Source organism: Venturia canescens, chromosome 6 (assembly GCF_019457755.1).
Source record: "Venturia canescens isolate UGA chromosome 6, ASM1945775v1, whole genome shotgun sequence".
Taxonomy (NCBI): domain Eukaryota; kingdom Metazoa; phylum Arthropoda; class Insecta; order Hymenoptera; family Ichneumonidae; genus Venturia; species Venturia canescens.
In genome coordinates, this window is record NC_057426.1 from 2967587 (window position 1) to 2988355 (window position 20769).

A 20769-nucleotide genomic window follows, 5' to 3' on the forward strand; every position below is an offset into this window, starting at 1 on the left:
CATTGGACTCCAGCGTTGCAAACTTCAGCATCATTTTTTGTAGGAATTGAAAAGAACGTAGAAATCAAATGACTGGGATTCAAGTTGACATCGTAGTCCATAAATAAATTTATATTTCGTTTTTCGCGAAGAACGAAGTGCCCAGAAAAAAAAATCGAAAGATTTTCGTTACAATTGATCCCTCACTGATGCCATCGTCGTACACAGTATTCAAATACTTTTTTAAGCGACGTTGTTCAATGTTATTGATCCGAGTAAGAGATTTACAAATGGTTGCAGAGAATCGAGTTGTAATGCTAATTCCTGAAGTATCTTCATTCTGGCATGGCACGAATGTGTTGATCATGCTGCATCACCGACCAGTCAAGAGCCCGATTAAAGCCTGCTTTTCTTTTTCCTTTTTTCTCACTGTTTCGAGATTCCTCTGCTTCCACGAGCTCTTCCGCAACTTTATTGGTCTCGACCCGACGTACCTTCCTGAAACAAGCATTTCGAGATTAGAAGAATTACGCAATTTTCCAACGTTCAAAGGCAAGCAAAAATAAATGTTCTGCAAAAAAAAATGCAAACAGCGAATAGGAAAGAAATTGTATAATTTTTTGTAAGTTTCGAGTGCTGCGTGCTTATGTCCTTTGCATATTAAAAGACACATTGAATCGTTCGAATAAATGTTCGATGGTGACTGCGGTATCGAACTGACGTGCATATTGCTCTCGAAATTGCCACTTAGAGCGACGCTTTGCTTTGAGGGTTTTTCACCCTTTCTAAGAAGCTAAAACTTGCACGCATTGCAATCGTTTTCCAAAGGACGTTGATAGCAAAATCTTCCACTACGGTGACAAGAAAAAGTCTCACGAGTTCAAGAAACGTTTGAAATAAAATTTCCCCAGTAACAAACGAAGCAGAATAATGAAACTATAATATTTAGAAAAACCGTGATTTTCTTGATTTTTTTTCAACAAGAAAATAAATGTTTAATGAAAAACTGTGAAAGACATTCATCAGTACACATGTTCATGTACTTGTACAATTTTTTTTCATCAAAAAATTTCCCAAAATGGCGGAGCTCCAGCTGTATTTCAGTAGCACCGTTTTTTGAGTATCAGTTGTGGTGGACAACTAAAAAACTACTAATCCGATCCATGCCAAATTTATACCACTTATTTATTATAATAGTAGCTTGGGCCTGTGCGGAGGATTTGTAGAGATTTTAATTTTTTAAAAAATGGCGACTGTTTTAACAAAAAATTCATTTTTTGAGGTGGTAAATTTTCGGTTTTCTTGTTACAATTTTTCTTCCCCCACAAAATACGAAATCCTTCGTCCAGGCCCTAGCTATTATTGATTGATAGTTTTTTAGTGATCGTGTCCACAGCAAAGGTGTTTAAAAAAAAAAAACGATTCTGAGATAATTGCGTTCAAAGATTCAAGTATTAGACGACCGCGTGCACCGGGCGCTCAGTTGAAATACCCACAGCTACGAATCTAATGCTCCGATCTTTATGAAATTTGGTGAGAATATTCTTCAGACATTGTACTTGAAGAATATCTAACAGAAAAATTTTCATTTTTCCGCCCATCCACGAGTCTATATAAAGTCTTAATAGGCACGACGAAAGAAGTCATCAACACATTGACACATTGACTTCGTCACCGGAAACCATGAAGGAAAATTTTTGTAAAAGTCCTGACTGATCGACGAGCCTGCAAGGATCGACGAATTGGCTTTGCGCAACAGGTGATAATTCGTCCACACTGCAAAGTCACCACTCTGACAGGCTTTCATTATTTTCACTACACTAAACCAAAATAATCCTCCGAACTCGTGGTTCGTGTGCATAGCGACAGTAATTTTCCCTTATTAACAACCGGATCAAATGAATAAAATCGACTTTAAATTCTGTACAATCAATTTCGAATCCCTGCCAAGGAAATACATAATTAGAGTCGACACTGAAAAGCCAAATTTGTCGTCTCCAGCCGAATTCGTTAAACGGTACACATTCATGGTATACGTATAGGGGCCCGATGTTCAAAGGATTGGTTCGATAATGTGAAAAAATTAATAGATTCTATGCTCGATTCTAAACCGTAGAATTATCGATACTCCAACGTGAGACATTATCATTGATAATCATTGGAGCTGCTAGAAATGAATTATTGAATTTTCTTTTAGTGTCACGGGTACCCTCCTCGATTGTCTTTACCTTTCAATTGAATTCATTGTTCAACCCAAGGGCGTTGCGTGCTTCGTTTATTTCATTGGAAATCAATGGAATGCCAAAATTTTTGGCTAATTTTGTAGAGAGAAATTGGAGTATGAAAGCCTTTAATGGTGCATACGTCATGTGGCAGCAGGCTGCCCACAAAATAGCTTTCCCATTGTTACTATAAATACCAATCGCATTTCTGAGTAACCAAATCTGACGTAAAAGTAAGATAAAAAAGTGGCACAAGACTCAGCACGGTCATTGCTGTCATCAAGTTAATGATGAATCATGAAATAGTACTATGCACTTATGGCGAAATGACTCGTAACACCTCTTTCTCCATCTCGTTTGCATTATCATCTCGAGTGGTTCGTTCTTCAGCGAATGCTCTCGCTGCCCTTTTCTCAATTTCGTTTCGTTCAGCGTCTCATACAGAGTTGGGAAACAGCGAGGTATCGGCTATTTTTAGCGCTTTTTTATAAGTTATTTATAATTTTTTCAGGTTATTGTTACTCCCAAGTGGATTTGGACGATTCGCTCGACGATACACAGGTGATGATTCGTCCACGCTGCGCAGTCACTACTCTGGCAGGCCCGTAAATTTCACAGTCACAGTCTATAATCATGGAAAACACAAGAGCGTTAGAGAATTGGATAAGATGAGCTTGCTGAAGCTGTGGGAGCCAAAGGGAGGAGCGGAAGTTCAACGGTAGGATCCCAACTCGTCACTGGACTTCACATTGTTCGCGTATCTTCGTATACGGAAACAATGCGAGGTCCGATGACGAGCCGACGACCTGCCGATTCGAGGACGCTAATCGAAGCATTTCGTCGAAACATTGCTGTCCAAATAACAAATACGGGGACGCCAAGGTATTTTTTATTTAAAAGATGAATGGTTTTAATGATTTTTTATTCTCATTTACGAAAATCGTGGACGGGCAGATCAGCAGTGTAATTTTAGTCAGAGTGGCGCAAGGTTGCATCCGGGACAGATTCTTAGAATCGTCGACCAAATACCTCGAACGCCACTCGTATATCCGTTCAATGTTTCATCACGTCTGCCAGACCTCCGATTTAGTTTGTCTCTGAGTTTTCATTGTAAGTTATTCGCAACGTGCTCTGCTCAACGTTTATTGCTCAAAACTTGATTTTTCTTTATTTCAGGTAGAAATCGTCAAAGAAATTCCTTCAATTCGTTAGATATCTAGAAACAAATATGTTTTTTGGCGTATTTTCAAGATTCATTGAATTTGGCGCATCGGTGAAGATCGAGAGGGAAACTGGTGCGTCGGATGACGCTGAAGTTCGCAACGTTCGAGTCCAACGAAACGATGTAAAAAAACTCTCGAATAATTCGAGTGAATCTCCAATTTTCTTCCCTGTCGAATTCGAAAAATTTGTAGTTTTTCAACGCACACCGATGATTCGTGAAATAAATAATTGGTGAATCGCCAGCCTTTTTTTCGCTCGTTCCGATGGACTCGAACGTTGCAAACTTCAGCGTCGTTGCGTCGGAGAGTACGGGGCGAGGAAGGGGCTCGTTTACTCGAAATTGAAGGCCCAAAAACACGTAACCCCACGTCCAAATTACTGAACTTCTCAGATAAGTCGTTGATGCAAAAAGCGCAAAGAGGTAGCGCGGAAGCCTGCCTCGATTCTGCTTCAACACGAGTCAGTAACCTTCCTCGAACATTTAGCTGTTTGCGATTACGTCGCCTAGCAGCAAAGTGGTTCAAGCACCAAAATCCATTAGGACTCTAAAAAAGCATGCTGTTATCGTAAATTGTCTATTGATATTAATGACAGTTGCTCCGGGTTCGTTCACTCCCGTCGCGAACTATCAGGGAAATAGTAAAAATACATGAATTTATAATATTCATTGGAATGTGTTAAGCCTCGAGGCATTTGCGATTCTGCAGCTTCGAATTCAAACAAACGAATCTAAAATAAATTTCAATTTTCACCTGAAAATTCGATAACAAATTTCAGTATTACATCGCATTTTTAATTCTGTCCTTAAAATGAGTGACGTCGAGCTGAATAACGTATTCGTGCAGCCCTTTCGAACGCTCTTTTCTCCAGCATCCCACGTATTCTTGTTGGAGTACCTTGTGATGCGGAAGACCAAAGCGATTCGAGGAGCACACGCTCTGTGTTGCGTTCCGCCGAGGGGATTATTTCTCGTGATGCTAAATTTCTGGGATTCGTGCAGAATCCTTTTCCCTTTATCGCCTTCGGGGGAGGGGTGCACGGTGGAACTTCGTTGCAGCAGCGAAATGACGAGAATGCTCGTTGTCTGGAATTGCAAAAATACTGGAAAACCATTAACAAATTAGTAGCGCGAAAGATTCCTGGATAAAGCTCCTGATAAAGTGGCACGACGATGTACAGGATTCCGACTTCCTCGTGCCTTCCGTAACATTCTCCGTTTTACAGCAAACAGCACCTATTCAAAAAGCCTCGTTTCTTCGCTTCCTCTTTGCTCGTCGCTTTTCCTCCACTTCTGCCTCTCTCTCGTCTCGCTCTTATTCTGTTTTCTCTGTCGCGTGTCATCGTACCGGTAAACCTTACAGCCGAGGTCCCACGGGCTATTTCGCACGCCGTTGCTTTTTTTCGTCTTCGCCCACGAGGAAATGTTCCACTTCTGATTCACACGATCAAAAGTAAAAGTGATATGTTGATCTCGATGACGAGGTAGCTCAGTTGCACGAGGCACTGATGGACAGGCTAAAGAGGCCAAGAATAATGGGAAGAGAAAAGACATAGAATGAGGGACTCGCAAGATCGGGAGGGGAGGAGGGAAGGAGGGAGTGAGGGGGGGGGGGGGATATGGGGAATTTCAGGTCGATTTAAGAGTATGGATCAGTCGATTAACCTCACTTGGAATTTTCGAAATTGAAATTCTCTGACACAGTTTGACCGATTAAAAAAAGGCTCTGTCAGCCTACGCAGCACGATCGCGAAAATCCGATGACATTTTTATTTTTTCGATCAGACGAACGATGTGGAAAAATTTCCTTTTCAAAATTTGCAGCTATCTCTCTCGCACTCACGGTTGTGATTACCGACTGATCCATCATCTTAAGAGGCTTCGCGGACTTTAAGAGTGCGCATCAGTCGACTAACTTCACATGGAATTTTCGAAATCGAAATTCTGTGACACAGTTTGTGCCACGCAGGACGATGGCAAAAATCGGCTGACAGAGCCTTTTTTTGATCGGTCAAACGGTGTCAAGGAATTTCGATATCGAAATTTGCAGCTATCTTTCATTTGATGAATCTCGATTTATGAATGAATTTATGAATCTCGATAATTGGGGAGCGTGTTTTTCCGGTTTATGGCTCGGTGAATTCCGGGAAAGATTCAACCGAAAAGTGAAAGTTAAGTTCGTTGGAAGTGGAGTTAGGCCAAGATTTGTCGAGTTTTCATAGCTTCCATTGCATGGCACGTGTAAAGCAAGAAAATCCATGATTCTAGCGCCCTGAAATGAGATTTTCTTTTTTCATAAAACCGCCAACCGTACCAGCGTTCGAGTATTGCTTCCCTCGGCGAGGGTTCGCGATGTATGGACGAATAAGTAAAGAAGCAAACCCTTAGAATAAATAGGCGAAGGAAAATTTCATAACGCACGTGGATACGAGAAGAATGGAACGTACATTTTTCTTACGAGTTTTCAAGTGTGTTCGATTTACGTAAACTTATGACGCAAAAGTATGCTGGAATATTAGAATAAAAAGGATGGAGGGCATGAAGAAAAATAAAATGAAGTCGAAAAAGTCAGGTGGAAGGAAAACCCCGCAAGCCCATTGGCCCAATGTTTTAGCGTGCGAGGATCGAGAGGAGAGGGAAGAAGGGACAAACTCCGTGAAGCAACGCAGCTAACGGGGTAGGGGGTTGAATGATCACCCGGAGAAACGTTGCGACTCGCGACGCATTCCGACTCAGTAACCCCAACGGTTAACGGAAAACGACCCGAATCCGCGAGCTTTCGGCGGTAAAGTTCAACGGTTACCGCCGTTTTTACCCACGCGAACACTCCAATACGCTTTACAATTGTGAAACTTTAAATAACCGAGAATTCATATCGACCTTTTTCACTACGAATTAGCCACGAATTTCAATCGACAATACCAGTTTTGGCATTATCGGTGCTTTCATATTTTTCGGTTAATCCGCGTGTATGTTTATCAAAAATAACATCGTTATTCGGCCTCAATCGCGAGGGTAACAAGCACGGAGAGGACGAACGAGTATCCGAAAGGTGAGCGTTGAAATGTTACGTTTTCATGATTTTTTCTTCGTTTACAATTTTCTTGGGTTTAAAGAAAAAATGCAACTTTTCCGAATGACTTTTCGATCGCTCTAAATTGGTGTTCAGGAATCTCGTAATTGCATGTTATTTTTATCACAAGCGTGAAGGAAAAATGAAATTGAGGAGTTGGAAAATTTCAAACTTTTAGTGAAGTTTTTATTCTACAGAAATTTGATCGGTTTTCGAAAATTGGGTCAAATTTTTTTAACGCGAAAATCGAAACTTGGGAAACTTCTTTTTTTGAGATTTTCCGGGGCGAATGATGATGTCGTCAAAAGATTCGGGAGGCCTTCGAATAACCGAGATCATTATCAATTGTCGAAACAATTTTTTTGGAATTTTACTTCACCGAGAATTTATTTGAAAAATGCAAAAATTTTTATGCGACGTCAAAACTTTTGTTCGATTTTTTGAGCCAATATGTGAGCGACGACCGTTGCAACGATCCGGAAACATGAGTCATCAATCTTCTGGGGCGAATGAACTGTTTTCGGAAACACAGCGAGAAGTGAAGGAAAAATTTGATAAAAAATCTATCTCCTCGAACACGTTTACGCCAAAAATTTATTCGACAGTGGATACTGGACTTTCCTGGGATTCCAGTCTCTCAGAATCTCTCGCTAAACATTCGATGCAAAAAAATGGACTCACTTGAAATACTGGAAAACTTACTATAGTAGCATTTATTTTTCGACGATTAAACGAAGGAAAAAAACGACCGAATGTGTCTTCCAGTTGGAAAAAGAGTTGCTGGAAAAATCTGGAAATTTTGATACGAGTTTCGTGTTCCGCTCATCCACGGAACCAATGGAAACGAATATTTATTTAGTTTACTGCAAATGTCGTACATTCGAACGCGAGTTCCCTCCAAAAAACTCTTAACCGAAGCCACTCCGCGCTTTCAACTGTATTCGAAAACTTTCAAAATTTGTTTCTTCAATAATCAAATAATGACAGCAATCAGACGCTATTGCTCACATATTTTTCATTCGTTTTTCCCCATCGATCGCGACCCCTCACAACTCTGTAGCTCAACGCGTCGAAACACGTCAATGAATCATATTCAAGTTGAATCAAGAAATTGGGCATTTTCCTCTCATTTTTACTGTTTATTTGTCTTAATCCGTAGACACCACACGCAAATTTGCACCCACGAAAATTCCAATTCCCCACAACTTTAAAACTCCGTTCTTCAATTTCCCTATTTTTCTACAATAAAACTTGATTCTTCGATTTTTTTAATGATCGCAATCGATTACTAAGGAATCGTTACCCCTAAAAAGTCTCGTTGTAACATTAATTCCATACTTTCACGAATGAAATATAAAAAGTTTGGAAAAGTCCAAGTGCAATTTCCACCAGTGCCGTGAGCACCAGTGACTCAAAGGGAGTGTGCTTTCTACGAGTTAATATTTATCGCTCCCATTGAGAATTCATAGAATCAAATGTTCTCGGGCAATAAAAAACAGGAAAATTTATCGATTTGATATTAATCGGATGAAGCGACGAGGCTTATACGATTATTATACTCCCTATTAGTGAACCTGGAGCTTTTGAAAGAACAGATAGATGTCGAGATTGCTTAGTGTTCGAACGCGATGCAGCGAAGGATCAGTGATCCTACTTAGCTCAAAGCAGCAAACAACGATGATCAGTCTTATCCCATCTTCGTAGTCTGTTTGTACGCGACGTTTGGGGTTTGTATGAACGTCTATTCGACTCTGACTTCCTTCATTGTTGATTTGCTCGAATTTTGAAAAATTAACTGAACACGACTTCAAAAACTAACTTGATGGTAATTTTGTCTGTAATTCGATTTGTATAAGTGAGTAGTCTGTTGGAAAAATCAGGAGCAAAACAAACAAAGATTTTGCAAGTTTCGATATGAAAAAATGTTTTGGGGATAATTTCTGTCGTATGCGAGCATATTCGCAAAAACCGGAAGGAAAATCGAATCGTTTTCTCGATTTATCGTTCCTTCATCGGAGATTGAACGTTCTTAGCTCGAGAGTAATGAGGTACGGTCCATGCACTGAGAAAAAAATGATGTTGATTCAATGGCATTGATGTTATTGAAAAAAAATGATTCATTCGAATCTAATGTTTTTGATCGAAATTAATGAAATATTGTTTCAAATAAAAAGTGTTTGTTGTCAATAGCACGATGATATTGAAATTTTTCATTGATCCAACCAGACATCTTCTTGTCCATTGAATACGTAGATGAATTAATAAAATATTCAGTTGTTTCAAAAAGTATATGATTTTGAATTCGAACATATTTTTAGAAGTCTCACATGTGAGACTTCTGCAACCCTGCGGATGGAGCGGCTTTGAGCAAAGCCTGACACCGGGATGGGTGACCGTTTGGTCGCAAAAAGACTCGCACATCGATCGCTGTTGCGGGCTGTACATTTTCCGCAATTTCTAACTTAATTGACGAAAAGTTCCCACAATATTTATCGGGAAACCTCGGGAAACGAAGCGCCAGAGGATTTGAAAACGTTTTTTTCTCAAATTACTTCGATAACTGCTCTTTTACTTCGGAAAATGTTCAATTTCCAAGAAGCAGCAAATCCAGGGGCGTTTTTATCGACGACGATCGAGAAGCTCGTCGGCAGGCTCTGCGGTTCATCGAACACGGTCGATCAATCGCAGCAACAATTTTTTTCATCATTTTCGTGAAAAACTTTATGAAAATCATTGCCAAGGGGCGCTGACTATCGAATGGAATGAGCTAGCACAATGAGGAAGCTTATTTGAGAATCCTATTTTGAAAACGATTTTTTCCGTCGTTTTTCAGGCGTCAACTGAACCTTTATTGGAGCATATGACCGCGAGAGTATATACGCAGCAATGACGCGATAAAATTCGCGTTTAGTGTCTCCCAAACGAAAGGATGTTTTTTTCTCCAACTTTTTGCCTCTTTTCTTACGTTCTTATAATATCCGCGGGTAGTCAAAACGCCTACGCCGATCGGTGGCAAGAACACAGCATAGCTGGCTAAAAATAATGGAGATTTACTTAAAAATAGTCGTGCGCATTGCACGAATTCCTCGAGATGGTAAACAGCGTGTGATCTCACTAATGTGTCGGAGAATGACAAATATTGGGCTAAAATTTGGGGAGGATGTTTGAAAACGTAGTCGCTAGTGGTTGCTTCGACGAGAGATGAGAGGAGATCGAGAAGGGGATTTATAGTCGCGTAACTCTGGGAGGCGCGCTTAAAATCATGGCTAATTAATGATTCGAATGCTTCGCAGATTCCCGATAAGCGATCAATCGAGGAGGATAATTCTCTCGGGAAATTCCGAGGGTAACGAATACAGCGAAGGGAATCAACGTTCGAGGAAAATAAAGAATGCAGCTGGGAAGAAAAGAAGCTGTAAGAATGACGAGGACGAGTATTTTCATTATTCTGACGATGAGTGCACTCTCGATAACCACTAGTCTTGGCGCACCGTTTGCCTACGATCCTCAACTCGAGATGAAACCATCCTCTTGGCAGGATAACTCGTTAACTCCAATTGTCTCCGAACCGTGCTCGAGCAGCGGTTGCTGGGGATGGTTATCCCCACTGCCAATCAACAGAGTCAGTAATGAGATTCTTCGAGAAAAAACCAACGACGCAAAGTAAGAAAATTTTCAATTCGAAAAACGTTTCTCTGGCGTGCTCGATTCAACCGGATCTTGACGAAGGAAACTTTTTCATTGTTTTTTCCAACTCGAATTCGGAAGCAATAATTATCGTATTCGAATTGAAAGCATAGTTAAACGTGATTGTAAGGATGGCCAAAGCACGCGGCGACTTTAGTAAAAATGTCGATTCCCACTGAATACTTTATATTCCTATAAAATATTTGAAATCATTCGGTAAATTAATGATTCAATTAACACGCGAGTCGGAAGCCATTTCCAAACGTTCGATAACGTCGCTCGATGCATATTTCTTAAGGAGGGTGGACCACGAAATCAAAATAATCAGAATTTCATCATCAAATTTCGTGATAACATTCTTTGGCATCAAGTATACAAATACAATTTTTTTCAATTTTTTTACCACATGGTTATCGCATAATTGAGCGTTAAATCTAACTTCTTATGCATACAAGTGAACTTTAGTGTTCAATAACTCGAGAGCTATGTGGTAGAAAAATCTAAAAAAATTTCTATTGTCTTATATATTTTTAAAGAATACATTTACCAAATTTGATTAAACTCTTATAATTTTGAAATTCTTTATATTTTCAACATGGCTTAGCATGGCAACATTGTATCGTCGCGATCCACCCTCCTTAAGAGATAGTCTTCTTACGTGCTCAAACGAAAAATCGATTAATTACAGAATATTTCAGTTCGTGGAATAAAAAACTCGGTTATGAAACGCCTTAATTAACGTGAATCATTTGTCTTGTTAAAATAACACTTCGATTATCCGAGTAACATTTAACTATGTCTCAATTATAAATCAATATCGTTCATATTTAATGATCGTTAAAGCAATCGAGTAGAAGTTTCAATGTCAATAACGACGAGTGTTAAAAATAATTATCCATTACATCGCTATGAGGAAGTCTTTGACTGTCACTATTCTTGTTGTTATGAGAACACAGTAATTTTCATGAATCTACATCGAATATAAATAAGACTGGAAATATTGGGAACACGTTAGAAAATATAAAAGGCCAACGAATCGATGCTACAAATAGACAGTACAATTTTTGACTGACGTAATCACTTCTCGAGTCAATCGAATCGTACCAAAATTGGATGTGAGAAAAAAATTAGTGACAAGAGTCTCATTCCACGTGTCTTTGAAGGGCTCATCGAGTGCGGGGTTCAGTACTTTGCGTTTTCGAACAGCAAGACACGTTCATTCGCCAGGAATGCGAAGTTGGACCGAAATCGTCAACACGGTCGATTGGATCGTTCGTGTAATTTTCGTTTGTCCAATAAATAAAGAAACCTGAATGGTCGTCACTTTATTTTCAGACTGGAAGATCAACCGCAACCAGGCGGGGAAAGCAATTCACCGGCGTACCCTTGGAAACCGAATTCGGGAGTTTTCGTTCCACGAGGAAAATCGTCGCCGTCGAACGTTCGACAAATGTCACCAAGGCCAGTGAAGAAAGATGTTTTCATGTCTCGTAGCTGGGGTCCCGGTGGATTGCCATTTTCAGTACTGTACATGAATCCTCATGGTGTCCGAGCGAGCAGCTACCGTCCGAGCACAGGTACGAGATAAACGTGCAAACATCGATCTCCTCGACGTTCTATTGAGCCGAGTTGTTCCTCCGTCGCAGAAGGCATGAGGTTTACTCAACAGAAGCGAAAGCACTTGGTTGATATTTATTTGAAAAAAAATATGAAAAAATATATTCGACGAAGCCTCATTTCAGCACGTAACAAATTGATCGATTTGCTCGGGTGTTTATGGACTTTTGCCAATCTCCATTTAATGTAAATACATTTTTTTTCTTCCCTTTTTTTATCTAATTTTCGTTATCACCCAACGTACACATGAGCCTCGAATCGTTGCCAGGCAGTCGCGAACGAAGATTAGGAACAAAGTAGAAAAGGCTGAGCAACAGCAACTTGGGTTGCCAAATCATTCCAATGGAATCAGAGAATACGCAGTATGAGTGTAAATCCTTTGGAAATCGAACTAGGCAGGTAGGTAGGCAGCGCAATTACAAAAATGTAAAAAAAAATTGGCCAAATATTTGATGGAAAAATTCTGAAAAACGAGAAAACGATTATTTTGGAAGTTCGTTACATTGAAAAAGCATCTCTGCAATAACGATGACGAAAACAACTAAATTTGAAGTTGCTCTCGAGCGTATTGAAGTAGTTATTATGTAGGGAGAATTCCGTTTCGGTTTTATACGTTGTAAACTAGTTCAAGTGGAAATCAATCGATACGAGTCATGGATTAAACTTCATCCCGAGTACCACAATCCTAACGCAACGATTTCAATAGTTGCCTCTCCGTTTGGAGATATTTACCCACGCATCAACAATGTTATTGGTTTGTAAGCTCTTTTGGAAACTTATATCACGTCGAGTATAATGAAAATTGAAAATTCGAACTTTAAGAGTTGAAATTTAGAAATATGCTAGAAATATAGAGCGTGCATCTATTACCGGAATTATTATAAGATCTACGGTCTAGTTGTCAAGAAAATCTCATTTTTTGAAGGGTTTCGAAGGCTCTTTTGGCAAGCACACTTCCTGTGCGACATCTGTACTGCGAAAGTATTTTAACCGCTCTCATCATATTAAAAATTGATCAATCTCGACGAATAAGTTACACGTAATTTTAATAATTACGAGAATAAATTTTATTCGTTTCTTCGATCATCAAAAGAGCAAAAAAGTTCAGTTGCTTTTTTGAATGACCAGTAACGCATGACGCCCGCTCTGCTCGAGTTTCAAGTATCGCAATTTTCGAACAGTACTGAAATAAAAAGTAATTGAAGTTTCTTCAATTTTCTTCATCCATTTGAACAATTGGGTAACGTAATTTTACGGGATACAGTAAACTGCAGAGTTCTGTTCCAACGAGGATTGTACGGATACCTGCATTAAAATTTCGACTTTTCGCGAAGTTACTCGGATGTCGTTGAAAAAAGTTTAAAAAACAAGAGCCCGCTTCGCCTTTCTCCGAGGTGTAACCAACTTGTTAACTTCTCTTTAAACGAGCTCAAAATTGTTATTATTTTGTCTTGAATTTGAAAAAATGAGTTTGGAGTTTGACTGCTAGATAGCAACACTCACAAGTCACTTATAGAGAGCTTATTGCTTGCTGCTATCTTCGCTTCCGTTAGACAGTTCTGTTATGATTCTGAAGTTTCGGCTCCTTGTGTTGTCCAGCTGTTTATTGGTTAAGTAGGAAAGGTCGGTCATGTAGGACTCGCCACAGCTATGATGTGAAAAGATGAAGGTACTGGGCACGCTTGTTGCGTGAGTTACTTGGAACGTCACACACTTTGAGGGTCGTAATAATTGGAGAGATTGCACGTGAAGAATGATAAAAATAAAAGTATCATTGATTACAGGATATTCAGAGGTTGTACCAACGAAAGCAATGCCTGAACCCGATGCGCGACGATCTTACGAAGGTGTACCCGCTGCCATGAATCCAACGAAACATCCGAATTATCGAGTCGCAGTACGAAACGGGTCAACTGGACAGCCGAGAAGACAATACTCGATAATACCGCAGCTTTTCATATCATACGGTTGGGGACCGTTGGGCAAATAGAAAATAAGGAGGAAAAAATCGTTTGAGAAAAGAAATACGTACGGACCGGTATGAAGCGCGACGCAAACTCTCATTTTCTCTGATACTCGAGAAATATCCCAAATACGGTCAACAAGTACGGTCACCAAAGAAAACAGCAACAAATCGACAAACGAAGTTACTCCCCACTCGTTTTATTCTTAAGGACGAAATGCTAATTGTCAAAGCGGAAGTTTTAATGTCGTGTTTCTCTTCTACCGAGCCCTATTCGTCATTCTATATTTAATATAATAGTATTTAAGAAAAACCGCTAACGACCTCCGAACAACGAATGAATTCGATTTTCTGTTCTTATGAGAACTACGACTACGACGACGACGACGACGACTAATTTAAACAAACGAAATAAGAGGGTTGCAAGTGTTGAATGTTCATTCGAACCTACGAATTCAGTGTGCCATCTTCTCAGGTTGTAAATAACGATTTGCCCACTCAATTGACGTTCACTAGTCTTATTTCTCTTTCACTCTCTCTCCCTCTTGCCGAGGAACATGTCAGAGACTTGAGAAAAATTGTATAAAAAATCCAACCGAACGAACCATTTCTGCGTGATAAATAATAAGTATTAATTTACAGTTTAGGACTTGACACTTGTCGTGGTCCACGATTTTCTTATCGCAAAAAACATGTTGCATCATTGTTACACAGTATCGAAAGCGAAAAAACTAAATCTCACGAGTTATTTATTCATCGTGCATTCTCACCGGATATTCTATTTGAATTGTGTATACGAGGAAAAAAATACGAAAACAAAAAGCATAAAGAACGTGCAGCTTACCGTTCATCTCTTTCATTGCCTTAATAAAGTCCTGTGGATCCTTAAACGAGACGAAACCGAAACCCTTCGTCTTGTTCGTCCGCTTGTCACGTACCACCTTTGCCTTTTGGAAACTCGGGTATTTACCAAATACACGAACCAACATTTCATCCGTCACGTCGTTGCCCAAATCACCGCAAAATATTCGAAAATCATCTGTAATGTTCATTTCCCTTTATTATTATCGTTCTTGAGATTTGGCTCTATCAGATATTTAGATTTTTTTAAATTTAAAACACTTACAATCTTATGAAAATTAAATATTTTTTTTCATAATGAATCGAAACATGACAAGCTTCTGGACATGAATGCAACAAAAAAGATTTGTATTTTATAACAATAATTTATTTTTGAAAGCGAAAACTAAAAATTTGAAATCTTCAGTCAGAGAGAAAAAAGGGTAGAAAATTTCATGATAAAGCTAACTTACCATCGTCCCACTCTAGCAACGACTGATCTTCCCACGTCTGTCCACCAGCCATCCTGATAATTTTTTTATTCTTTTTTCCCTTTCCTTTTGGATGCGTTTCTTCGGCACTAGCATTTGCCATTATCGAGCTAGCTTTTCCTTGGCTGATAGCCAATTCCGCAGCTGTACTGACCCCTTTAGGTTTGAGTTTTCTTTTGGATTCCTCTTCCGGTATTTTCGTGTTTATTATCTGTTCAATGATTTCGGGATGAATAACAGATCCGGACGAAGGGGGATCATACGTTTTGGGGGTTGAGCTGAGATCCATGTTAGATACGTAAGGATTGCTGAGTTGTGCCGGTGAAGAATACGTCGTGATTGGCACGCTTCCTGAGGATCAACGAGACGACCTTCATGAAATCAAGTAAATACGGATACACTGTTGCGTTACTGAAATGAATTCAAATTTTTTTTGTCTTATTACAGCTCAAATTTTTAAATGCCAGTATTTTACCCAAGTTCAATTGTTGTCTGGATATTACTTTTTCTTTTTTTAATGATTAGAACAGATTGAGTTTTCACAATAGAAATCTTAATTTATTTATGAGAAAATGCAGCAAAAATTTCCTTAATGTCCTCATTTTTCTATAACTGTGTTATACTCCTCTGTATATGTGCTCTATTGACCACTTTACATGTTTTCTACAATAAAAATTGAAAAAAAAATTCATTGTTTAATGAAGAAAGGCATTTTGAAATGATTCTAGGAAAATTATAACTCTGGAATCAATAATGTCCACGAGTAATGAAAAATTTTCTGAAACATATGGGTATTGGCAATTTAAAAATTGTAGCGACTAAGTGAGTTGTAAAAAGGAACCTTGTCGAGCAACTTGAGGCGGTATCAGCATCGGCGGTGGTGGAGGTGGCGGCGGCGGTGGCGGAGGAGGAAATCCCATGATAGGTGGGAAAGCCATAGTTGCAGCAGCTCCAGCTGCTACAACAGGCCCTGGCATTTCATGTTGTTCCAATTGCCTGGCAACCTGACTGTAGGTATTTGCTCCTATCACTGGTCTTATCATCGGTGTCACTAATTGACCTCCGATTTCCGCCTCGAACCTTGAAACGCAATGAAAATGTCAAATAAAACAAACGATTAACCTTTTGCATGCTTGTGCACTGGTTAGTTATATTACTCGCGAAAAATGTGCAACTGTTTGCACCAAACAAAACGTTTTCCTAACCTGTTCATTTCGTCCTCCATTTGTCGCAACTTGTCGTCCATCGTTAAAGAAATTTCGAAGATTCTGCAGGTATGATATATTCAAGTTTGTTTTATATTACAAATAGTTCACGGGCACCACTCACTTTAGTATTCTGATCTCGAGGATTAAAATCACGCTACGTTTTATGAATTCGCAATCGTAACAATATTTACCAACGCGGAAAACATCGCGCAGACAACGCACCCCGCGCTCACTAGAAGTTTACAACTTGCTAGGTTAGGTTTAGGTATTCCATCACCTACACACCGCGCACACTAGAGGGACCTTCTTTAGCGTCACATATAGTGTACCGTGAAGCTAGCCTGGCCACTGGTAAATAAACCGCTTCGGCCAAGGGTCGATATTTTTTTTTTTGAAGTTGGTGTGAGCTTCCTGTACATATGTGTTTTGTTTTGAATGTGGGTTTATTTTGAAGTGAATGCTGTGTTGCGTGAGGAAAAGAAAACCAGAATAGGTGATTCCAGGGAAATCACACAGCATACCGAAGACTATGTGGATCACATCCTTCGTTCTATCTCCCAAGCGAACGCTATGTCAATGTTTATGTTTATATTTTTTCTTATCTCCCTTTTCTCTTTATTATATCCCCGTGAGCTGGGCTACCTCCCGAGAGATACAGAAAATGTTGAGAATTTAATGTGTCCTTTTATATATAATTTGTTGTAGTTTTGTTTAGTTTTTATTATTTTTGTTTTTATCGTTAGACTGCCCATTATAGACTGGCCGGTTACTAATGGTTCCACATTTCGATCTTTCAACTTTTATGTTTATATATTTTAATTTGGTGTTTTATTGAGTCAATGAGCTTTTATTATTTCGTTTGTTTGTTTTTTTATTTATTGGTATAATTACGTTCAGCACTGTCACTTTCACTTTCATGTCTTTTGATTCAAATTGTAAAGATAAAGATACACGCGGAACCTTTCGTTAGTTTCCGCGGGATATCACCACGGAAACACGTCTACCTTCTTCCAGGTTCGACGGCTGAGTCCCACTAAAGGGACCTGCGCAGAAGTTTTATCCCGTGCGCGTAATATCGTAATATCGAGTTCATATCCGAGCAGGAAATTTCGCATTTATTCAATACTGTCTTTGCTGGGTTCGATTGACAAAAGAACGAATAACACGAATGACATTATACGAATTGTTATTTACATCAGTACAGCATAGAATGAACTCCACATGTAAAGAAAATACAGATAAAAACTCGCGTGATCGCTCGTAGAATATGTCGCTAATTCTAATATTCCTGTATAATGATTTTCGAAAAATGGACTATAATGTTGAATGTAACAAATGTAATTCAACCGAGTCGCTGTTTGTGTTATACAATGTTTACAGGACAATTGATCTTGGCTGACTCGGCCCAAATGTTGAAATTGCTAAAGTTAGCAAAGCATTCATTCCGCTAAAAAAACCTAATTGAACATACATTAAAAAGTTCTGCTCATTTGAACTGATATGACAAATGAGGGATGTCGAAACTTGTTTCTTCAGTTTGATTTTCACTTTTCTTTACTCGTTTTTGAAACCACAAATAATTTGATAAACGTAACAAATGCTCGAGTAATCCTAATGTTTTCGGCGCTTGTCACGATCGTCCCTTCGTGGTTCTCGGTCTTCTTTGCGTTTGGCTGTTGCGGTAGAGCTACTTGCGCGCTTAGCCTGTTTCAAGAACTGATCCAGACCGAAAGGATCTTCTTCGTCTTTCTCAAACTGTACAGGACCTGAACGTGTAGCTGTACGATCTGTACCGCTGAATTCCTTGTCGGGAACAAACCTGTACGTAAAAAAAAAGCAAACAGTTGACAATCATTTTCCTGATATTCATGATGAGTCTCTTGGATTTTATTCCAATTTTTTTCTTATTATAAATCAGCTTTTCTTGTGAACGCGCCATCTTAGTTTAATGATTTTCTCACCTATTCGTATTAACGAGCTTCTCGAGATCATCGCCATAATTGTCCTTATCGATATTTTTACCAGGTCGATAAATGTGCGAACCGATCGAATTGCTGTCCCTCCAAGGCTTGTCATAAACGTTGTACTCGTCATCATGTCCATAACCGCTATCCATGCCTTTGGTCGTGTTGAACAATCGCTGATCGAACTGCGCCTCGCCGGAATTGGCAATGCTCTTCGCCGGTAAACCAAGCGCTATTTGTTCACTTATGTCGCGTTCTCTCTCGCGTTGCAAGCGCGAACGTTTGTCCGGTGCAGCGCGAGCCAAGTTCCGCTCACGAGCACGATCCTTGTGTCTTTCTTGACGGAGCTGATCACGCTCACGAGTTTCCTCGGCTTTGTCTAAATGGAACAAAAAAAAACCAGACCGCGTTGAAGATGAAAGAGTTTTTTTCAGCGGCTCATCGGGAACGTGGTCAAAAATATATTCAAAATGAACGGTGTAGATTTACCAAGAGCAGCAGCGGATTTTAACCCAGCGCGTTCCTCTCTGGCTTTTTGAGCCAATTGCCTCAAGTGATCCTCCTTTTTCTCTTTCTCCTTCTGCGCCAATTTCTTCTCCAATTGTGCTCGCATTTCAACGGCCTCACGAGCTTTACGATCAGCGATGTAAAGCGCTTCTGAAAGTTTTGCGAAGTTTTCATTTACGTGAACTATCTGATGACCTCGCCCATCCGCTGCCAAACGCTTGTCCAACGGTATAGTGTAACCCTGAAAAAAAAACACAAAGCAGATAAAGTACAAGTAGATAACGGAATAGGGATGGTGAAAATACTAATTTTGTATAAAATCTGCCAGTTTGCTCACCTTTGCGTTCTTCCAGTTACTTATGCAAGGAGGAATCTTCCATTCTTTCTGTTCTTTCACGGTAACCTTGCGGGTTGGTGAGTGCATCACAGGAGCTGGTGGCGAAGGTGGTCCTCGCGGAATTTTCTTATTAATTCTAGAAAAATAAACTTATTTGAAATCACAATAGACCAGTAAAAATTTTTGATCTTAATAACTCACCTGAATTTTGGAGGCTCCATCGGGTCGACTTGTGCCTCAACCATCCTTATGACTCGCTGTTTGGCCCCTGAATTGAAAGATTGCCCTTGTTGGGATGGCGTATAACGAATATATTGAGCTGGTGCCTGTTTTTCAGCACACCGCACTGGCATTGCTGCTGCAATTTTCGACTGTGTAATTTTTTCCAAAGCTCTGCGAGTTTTTTCAGTAACTTCTGCAATTTCTTCCGCATCTGGTCTTTGAAGACTGGGATCATTTTCGTTTGTAATTTCAGCTGGTAGTAAATCACTTAACTTGCTATATACTATCTGAAATTGCAAAAAAAATCCTTCAATGATTCAAGCATTTTTTGTAAATTCCACAACAATATTGAATCAGAAATTTTGTTTAATTGTTTCTCGAACAAATGTACCAACCTTGTCCTTAGAATGTCCTTGTCTGGCAATCAAGTCGTACTTCACCTTGCCTTGAGCATCAAGTTGTATCGCGAGCGCGTTACTCGTTGATTCTTTACCCTTGAAACCCATATTGAGGGGATATTGGGCAACATGAATCTCGGGAAATGCTCCGCCATCTCCAAAATCCTGCAATCAATACATATTCGATACTTGTGATACTCGAAAGACAATATTGATGAAATATAAAAGCCTGGAAACCATCATATTTGCGTTTGAAAGAATATGCTGGCCATACTGCAAAAAAAAAGTGTAAAATTCTATGATAAAAGAGAAAGTTCATCACCTCTGGATTTCGAGGAACCCATCCTTTGCGTTGTCCATAAGGAGGTGCGGTGACAACAGCTTTTACCAATGCCGACACAGGTCTCTGACGGAGCTTCTGCTCTCTAGCTTCGTCCTCTCTGTCCCAGACAACCTGACTGGGGAGAGGTAATAAACTGAAAAAGAAAACATCATTTTTATAAGGATTTGACAAGCCATAATCACTTTGGAGCGTTCAAATTGCGCTGTTAGGAAATGAGCTTGGAAGAAACACAGTGCTCAATCACTAGCTCATGTAGTTCATATTCCTTCATTTGTCGTTACAGTGCATAATTTTCGCAAGTACAGCTCATAAATTTTACGGTCTTGTGAAAAACGAATAAATTATTTAATTATTCAATATTATTTTATTCGTCACTGTACCTCGTTAACGACATCTTGTTGACACTGTTCGCCATTTTCTTTTTTCATGCTCTCCAACCCTCTTATTTTGTGATTCTCAAAGGTTCCGCAAGAAGCGCTATATCGGCCCCGCCAATTCGATTTGTTGATTGTGTGATGTTTATCATTATCTACATAAATTTTAATACATTATAAATTTTTAATAAATCAAACTTATTTGTCAATCTACAAATAAATAAATAATCTGTTATAAATTAAAAATTTTTAAATTATTCGGCTAATCTCACGGAGGTCTTATCGATCTGCAAAGATCGTTTTTTGTGTTTTCTACGTTGGT

General features: G+C 39.4%; 3 protein-coding genes across 4 annotated transcripts; 1 reads left to right on the forward strand and 2 right to left on the reverse strand.

Moving 5' to 3' along the window:
• Window positions 1-78: 78 nt before the first annotated feature.
• Window positions 79-17329, reverse strand: LOC122412774 (RNA-binding protein 42). 2 transcript variants are annotated; one of them, XR_006261426.1, is made up of 6 exons: window positions 16300-17329; window positions 15936-16174; window positions 15077-15445; window positions 14608-14802; window positions 2208-2826; window positions 349-477 (listed from the first exon to the last, which is right to left on the reverse strand). XR_006261426.1 is itself a non-coding variant. In XM_043422599.1 (5 exons), the coding sequence occupies exons 1-5, from the start codon at window positions 16338-16340 to the stop codon at window positions 353-355; spliced, it is 969 nt and encodes a 322-aa protein (XP_043278534.1). In that variant the 5' UTR covers window positions 16341-17329; the 3' UTR covers window positions 79-352. The 2 variants fall into 2 exon arrangements, 1 of the variants encoding a protein (XP_043278534.1); XM_043422599.1 differs by lacking the exon at window positions 2208-2826 and having other exon boundaries at window positions 79-477.
• On the forward strand, window positions 6126-14606 carry LOC122412777 (uncharacterized). The gene is made up of 4 exons (XM_043422605.1): window positions 6126-6475; window positions 9790-10159; window positions 11519-11760; window positions 13585-14606. Exons 2-4 carry the CDS (start codon window positions 9888-9890, stop codon window positions 13788-13790), a joined length of 720 nt encoding a protein of 239 aa, XP_043278540.1. The 5' UTR covers window positions 6126-6475; window positions 9790-9887; the 3' UTR covers window positions 13791-14606.
• Window positions 17330-17471: 142 nt separating the features above from the next.
• Window positions 17472-20522, reverse strand: Bx42 (Puff-specific protein Bx42). Its single transcript, XM_043422594.1, has 8 exons — window positions 20454-20522; window positions 20053-20206; window positions 19728-19895; window positions 19312-19619; window positions 19111-19246; window positions 18756-19014; window positions 18264-18645; window positions 17472-18121 (listed from the first exon to the last, which is right to left on the reverse strand). The coding sequence occupies exons 1-8, from the start codon at window positions 20486-20488 to the stop codon at window positions 17914-17916; spliced, it is 1650 nt and encodes a 549-aa protein (XP_043278529.1). The 5' UTR covers window positions 20489-20522; the 3' UTR covers window positions 17472-17913.
• Window positions 20523-20769: the final 247 nt, after the last annotated feature.

Excerpts from the sequence above, each read along its gene's own strand:
- LOC122412774 (XM_043422599.1), bottom strand. The coding sequence starts at position 16,340 with ATGGACGACAAGTTGCGACAAATGGAGGACGAAATGAACAG. Across the intron at positions 16,175-16,299 it reads ATGGAGGACGAAATGAACAG|GTTCGAGGCGGAAATCGGAG; the intron begins GTTAGGAAAACG and ends TTGCGTTTCAAG. Across the intron at positions 14,803-15,076 it reads GTTGCTAGAGTGGGACGATG|ATGATTTTCGAATATTTTGC; the intron begins GTAAGTTAGCTT and ends TGAACATTACAG.
- Bx42 (XM_043422594.1), bottom strand. The coding sequence starts at position 20,488 with ATGGCGAACAGTGTCAACAAGATGTCGTTAACGAG. Across the intron at positions 20,207-20,453 it reads AACAAGATGTCGTTAACGAG|TTTATTACCTCTCCCCAGTC; the intron begins GTACAGTGACGA and ends TTTCTTTTTCAG. Across the intron at positions 19,620-19,727 it reads AAGGACATTCTAAGGACAAG|ATAGTATATAGCAAGTTAAG; the intron begins GTTGGTACATTT and ends TTGCAATTTCAG.
- LOC122412777 (XM_043422605.1), top strand. The coding sequence starts at position 9,888 with ATGCAGCTGGGAAGAAAAGAAGCTGTAAGAATGACGAGGACGAGTATT. Across the intron at positions 10,160-11,518 it reads GAAAAAACCAACGACGCAAA|ACTGGAAGATCAACCGCAAC; the intron begins GTAAGAAAATTT and ends CTTTATTTTCAG. Across the intron at positions 11,761-13,584 it reads CAGCTACCGTCCGAGCACAG|GATATTCAGAGGTTGTACCA; the intron begins GTACGAGATAAA and ends CATTGATTACAG.